Source organism: Gekko japonicus, unplaced genomic scaffold, assembly GCF_001447785.1.
Source record: "Gekko japonicus isolate JY-2015 unplaced genomic scaffold, Gekko_japonicus_V1.1 scaffold1863, whole genome shotgun sequence".
Lineage (NCBI taxonomy): Eukaryota > Metazoa > Chordata > Lepidosauria > Squamata > Gekkonidae > Gekko > Gekko japonicus.
This window is the reverse complement of record NW_015165301.1, coordinates 200677-206676: the sequence shown is the minus strand read 5'-3', so window position 1 is coordinate 206676 and position 6000 is coordinate 200677. Positions and strand designations below refer to the sequence as shown.

At 48.4% G+C, this 6000-nt stretch overlaps 2 protein-coding genes across 2 annotated transcripts in view; one reads left to right on the top strand and one right to left on the bottom strand.

Annotated features, from left to right (window-relative positions):
• TOR2A (torsin family 2, member A) overlaps nt 1-2045 on the top strand; it is a 12958-nt gene extending 10913 nt beyond the window's left edge. Inside the window, exon 5 of the mRNA XM_015410404.1 lies at nt 653-2045. Coding sequence (XP_015265890.1) covers nt 653-897 — 245 coding nt within the window. The 3' untranslated portion in view covers nt 898-2045. The remainder of the gene's footprint in view (nt 1-652) is intronic.
• A 1261-nt stretch (nt 2046-3306) lies between these two features.
• Nucleotides 3307-6000, bottom strand: part of TTC16 (tetratricopeptide repeat domain 16) — a 37298-nt gene continuing 34604 nt past the window's right edge. The window contains exon 13 of the mRNA XM_015410402.1: nt 3307-3456. Within this exon, the coding sequence (XP_015265888.1) occupies nt 3307-3456 (150 nt within the window). The remainder of the gene's footprint in view (nt 3457-6000) is intronic.

Here is a 6000-nt window from a genome sequence, read left to right as displayed (position 1 = left end):
GTAGAAATCCAATCTTTTCTTCTTCTTTTACCTCACAGGGTGTCTGTTGTGGGGAGGGGAAGGGAAAGGAGTCTGTTAGCCGCTCTGAGACCCCTTTGGGTAGTGAAGGGCGGGGTAGAAATCCAATCTTTTCTTCTTCTTTTACCTCACGGTGTCTGTTGTGGGGAGGGGGAGAGGGAAAGGAGTCTGTTAGCCGCTCTGAGACCCCTTTGGGTAGTGAAGGGCGGGGTAGAAATCCAATCTTTTCTTCTTCTTTTACCTCACAGGGTGTCTGTTGTGGGGAGGGGAAGGGAAAGGAGTCTGTTAGCCGTTCTGAGACCCCTTTGGGTAGTGAAGGGCGGGGTAGAAATCCAATCTTTTCTTCTTCTTTTACCTCACAGGGTGTCTGTTGTGGGGATGGGAAGGGAAAGGAGTCTGTAAGCTGCTCTGAGACCCCTTTGGGTAGTGAAGGGCGGGGTAGAAATCCAATCTCTTCTTCTTCTATGTTGTCGAAGGCTTTCACGATCGGAGTTCATTAGCTGTTGTAGATTTTCGGGGTCTTGTGTCCGTGGTCTTGGCACTGTCGGATGCCAGTGCCAAGACCACGGCCATACAGCCCAGAAAATCTACAACAACTAACATTCGTTTTGTCTTTCCACTCCCCCCTTTGCAGATGGATTCTGGAAATCTGGAATAATTGAGCAACACCTGATTGACCTCCTGGTTCCTTTCCTTCCCCTGAGGAAGCACCACGTGAAGCAGTGCGTGGCCAATGAGATGGCCAACCAAGGCCTGCAGGCCCCACCTGGCGTCATCCAGGCAGTTGCTGAGAGCGTCACCTACTTCCCAGAAGAGGACAGAGTGTTCTCGTCCACGGGTTGCAAAACCCTGGCTTCACGTATCCCTTTCTTCCTCTGACCAGTCTGGAGGCGCTTCTTTCAGAAATCGAGTTTCTTGCCTGCTCATAAGTTTGCTTAGAACAAATGGATGTAATTTTTTGATTCTGAACATTCAGCCCAAAGACTGCCTCTCTGGTCATCGAGTTCTGCGCTGTAGGACTTTCCAGAGCAAAGAGCAACATTGACTTGATGAGGAAAAGAAAACGCACTTTACGAAGTTTGTACTCTGCCCTGAGCCCTGTGGTGTCTCAGAACGGAATCTTGGCTGCTTTTATAGCATTTTATAGTCACCCTACCCCCCGACAGCTGTCAGATTTTGATTCCTTACTGCAGCACAACTGACTTGATTTTTTTCTCCCTGGACTCTGAAATCTTACTTTCGCATTTTAAAATAGCATTTTTAGAAACACACACACACACTGTGACAACAATAGTGCGCTAAAGCCTACTGTCTACTTTGGGATGTAACCTGGAATGCCTTTAAATATACGGGTTAGACTCTCTGGGATAAACTTAACACGGTTGCCTTCCGGGTTTATATTCCTCGTTGTCATTAGGTGCTATCAGAGGATGTTTTCAACGGCAGCTGCCTTTCGTCATGAGAAAATAAAACCAGCTCTGTCGGCCAGTGACGGGGCTGGCCTAGGAATAGACCTGTCACTGGACTGGGATTCTGGTGCCTCTGTGTGAAAAGTCAGACAAGATCTCTTTGGCGTTCCCTTTACTGCGCCAGAAAGAACTGGGTCTTCTGTTCCCACTTTGCCACCTCTATGTTCCTGAGGGGCCCACAAGTCAGGAAAGGTGCTGAGGTGTTACTTTGCTGTGCGGTGGACCAGAGAAAATCGCGTGTCTCAAGCTCCTCTTAGAAGGCTGGACTGTGCTGCGGTGCAGCTGGTTTGGGAGCCAGTGTGCAGATAACCCTGCAGTGCACAGTCTGGTGTCATTTAATGGTTGGCAGAAAATGTCCTTGATCTTCTCCCTTGGTAAAAGCTGTTGGAACAGACTGACATCTCCTTGTGGGCGTACAGGGGAAGAGGTGTGTGTGTCCTGTACTTATAAGACTTTCTGACAGTATTTTTGCTGGATGGGGTGAGGATCCTTTGGAAGCTTTGGCCAAAATTCCCGTGCAAACCCCTGTACCTGCTCATGAAATGTGATGGGTCAACTCTGCTGAAAAAGAACATTGTTTTCTGTGTTTAAAAGTCTATTTTAATATAAATAAAAAAGGTGAAGATATGCTTCTTTCCAGGGGGTGTTAAACTGCAGTGGTTAGGAGATGTTAGTAGTGAATCAGAATTACCTTTAGCTCATTTTTGTGTCCCTAGGTGCCTTCGAGCAAACTTTTAAAACTTGGTACTGTGATAGGAATGTGCTCAAGCGTCTGAGCTAAGGGAAATACCCCATGTTGGGACCCTCTGAATTCTAGTGGGGTGCTGCAATTTCTCAGGTGGCCTTGGCTGGAGTTGAAATGCAATACAGGCACAATAAAAAGGCATATGCAGGTTTTAAAGGAACAAATGGTCAAATATTTGCAGCTGACATAAGTGCTATTCTTAATAACATAGCAGTAAAATGCATATGTCTGATTACACATATCAACTATGGGTGAGTTATTATTGGGTACATACAGAAAGTTTCGCCTATCCTAAAAGGCGGTGAGTTTCCCGTGGTACCAAGTTTGAAGCTAAGATGTGAGTATTCTATAGTGATAACATCAGAAAAGTAGACCAGTCCAAACTCCTCACCTCTAACTAGCTGCTTTGTGACACCGTCTATATGGCCTTCAGATATTCTGCCAACAATTCCAGCTTGGTTGTACCTATGGAAAAAGTCTCCTCTGCAATATTCAGCAACAGGCACATCAAAAATGTTGCATCCATTGGCTGGTGGGATCCACGTGGGAAGGGGTCCTCCAAAGGGAAGCGATGGGTAAATACACTGCCACAAAAGTATCCTACCTTCTGCTTGCCAAAACAGGTAGCTGTGAAGTCTCTTCTGACTGGACCTTTGGTCAGTCCAGTTCCAGGTGTATTCCTTTGGAGAGAGCAAAAGTAACACAGGGAGCAAAGGAAAACTGATAACTGACAGTGCGATCCTAAACAGATCCTTCTAAGCCCATTGAAGTCAATGGGGTGTGTGTGTAACTGCTTAGTATTGCAGCAGCAGTAGTTACAGATTCTGAAGTCTACCAGCAAACTCCCGCAGCTGAAGTGTGCTGTCTTACAGTTTGTGCCAACATACTCAGTTTCAGACTTGCTGGGACCTTTCAGCGCAGAAGTACATTTGTGTCTGGGCTACGGAATGGCATCTACGACACAAACTGCCCACCTTGGTACCAAGAACAGTTTGGACGGATGACTCCACAAAAGATAAATTGGTGGGGGAAATACTTGTTGGCGGAATTACTGGTTGTGAGAATTAACTGTGACTAAAAACGAGCGATGCCTTGGCTGAATTTCTTCCAGTGGTAAGGCGCATCAGAACATTCCTTTTCCGGCAGCTTTGGGTTTGGGTCCAGCCGGGCTCTCTGGGACTCCAGGGACACCTTCTCTCGCACGTCGTTCAGCTCTTCATTTACCTGCCGGACACAGGAGAAATGTGGACTTAGTTTCCGAAGCTTCTCTGGTATCCTAAAAACTGCAAGGGAAGTTTTGTCAGGGAAAAACTTTTACCTGGCGGATCTCTTTCGAGAGCAGAGTCTTACTCAGGTCTATTCAGAATCCCACTCGGGTTGTTGACGAGGCTCCCCCACCCAGGGAAATGTTCTTAGGGCTGCACCGTTGAGGAGCAATCCTCAGCAGGTCTACACAGAAGTAAGTTACTTTATTCAATGAGGCTTACTCTCAGGAAAGCATTCTTAGGATTGCAGTCCTTGTTCCTCATTGGGGCAAATTATGCACCTAATAAGAACATAAGAGCCGCCAATGTTGGATCAGGCCAAAGGCCCATCCAGTCCAACATTCTGTGTCACACAGTGGCCAGAAATACCAGGGGCCATCAGGAGGTCCACCAGTGGGGCCAGGACATTAGAAGCCCTCCCACTGTTGACCCCCCCCCCTCAAAGCACCAAGAAGACAGAGCATCACTTGCCCCAGAGCCCCTAGCTATACCTTGTGGCTAATAGCCACTGATGGACCTCTGCTCCATATGCTTATCTAATTCCCTTTTGAAGCCGTCCATGCTTGTAGCCGCCACCACTTCCTGTGGCAGTGAATTCCATGTGTTAATCACTCTTTGGGTGAAGAAGTACTTCCTTTTATCCGTTCTAACCCGACCGCTCAGCAATTTCATGGAGTGCCCACGGGTTCTTGTATTGTGAGAAAGGGAGAAAAGTACCTCTTTCTTTACCTGCTCTTTCCCATGCATAATCTTATAAACCTCGATCATGTCACCCCTTAGTCGTCTTTTCTCCAAGCTAAAGAGCCCTAAGCGCTTTAACCTTTCCTCATAGGGAAAGTGTTCCAACCCTTTTATCATTCGAGTTGCCCTTTTCTGCACTTTTTCCAAAGCTATAATATCCTTTTTAAGGTGTGGTGACCAGAACTGCACACAGTATTCCAAATGAGGTCTCACCATTGATTTATATAGGGGCATTATGATATTGGCTGATCTGTTTTCAATACCCTTCCTAATAATCCCCAGCATAGCATTGGCCTTCTTTATTGCAGTCACACACTGTGTAGAGTGGTAGGCTCGGAAGCGTCCCTCACATGAAAATCCTTTTGAATCTCTTCCACACTAATTTTACTCCTGTGAGGGAGAAATCTGATGGGAGCCAAGCTGTTCCAAGTAGGCTGTTTCTGAGCCAGTGAGGCTGTAACATTGCCGATCCAACCGTGGTTTGGAAAACTGAGCTCATGGCCCCTTTCCCTCCCTTCAGGGGCAGTCCCCCCAAAAAAAACCTCTTGGCAAACCAGAGCGTGCATTTATTTGAGAAGCGGGCCAAGCGTGGAAGAAGAAGAGATTGGATTTATACCCCGCCCTTCACTACCCGAAGGAGTCTCAGAGCGGCTTACAAACTCCTTTCCCTTCCTCTCCCCACAAGAAACACCCTGTGAGACTGGTGGGGCTGAGAGAGCTCTTGACAGAAACAGGTCTTTTTCGAGAACAGCTCTTATCAGAACTACGGCTTGCCCAAGGTCATCCAGCCAGGTGGAAGTGGAGGAGTGGGGATTCAAACCCGGCTCTCCCAGATTAGAGTCCGCGCACTTAACCACTGCACCAAACAGCTGATGGTGTGACCTTGGGTCAGTCACAAGTTCTGTCAGAGCTGTTCTTGAAAGAAGAAGAGGAGATTGGGTTTATACCCCGCCCTTCACTACCCAAAGGAGTCTCAGAGTGGCTTACAAACTCCTTTCCCTTCCCCTCCCCACAAAAAACACCCTGTGAGTCTGGTGGGGCTGAGAGAGCTCTTATCAGAACTGTGGCTTGCCCAAGGTCATCCAGCAGCTGTGAGTGTAGGAGTGGGGAATCAAACCCGGCTCTCCCAGATTAGAGTCCGCGCCCTTAACCACGACACCAAACTGGCTACGAGCTGCCTGACCGAGAAGCGTGGGAGAGAATCTGAGGCCCGTGGAGAAGAGAAGGGGAGACCCAGGGTTTGGGTTCAAACGGTTTGGCCCCGATGCTTAACGGCACCCCATACCCTGCCAAGGTGCCGTATGCATCTTTAAGACCAAGCCAAGATGCACTCTTTCAAAAAGCAAACGATTCTTTCTGAGGGTGTATCATGACCCCAGGGGGTCTCCACCCTCCACCATCACCGCCACCCTGGACTTATGGTCCCTGTTGAGAAGGCCCAGGGCACCCTCTCAAGCACACCCAACATGCCCTCTTTTCAGCAGAGAACACACGGGCGTGATTGACCCGGGCAGAGAAAATAATGACACAGGAAGGGTTTATTAAAAACAACACTGGGGCGGGGAAAACAAGACAAGGCGAGGTGCTTAAAAAGGGTATAACAGTGTGAAAAGGCAAAATAAACATAAACTAACGCAGCCACCTGTTTCTACTTCCAGCCCCCCCCCCCCAGCCTGCCTAGCACCCACGCTGAGCCCCCCTTTTTTCCCCTCCAGCCCCCCCCCCCCAGCCTGCCTAGCACCCACGCTGAGCCCAGCGGAGA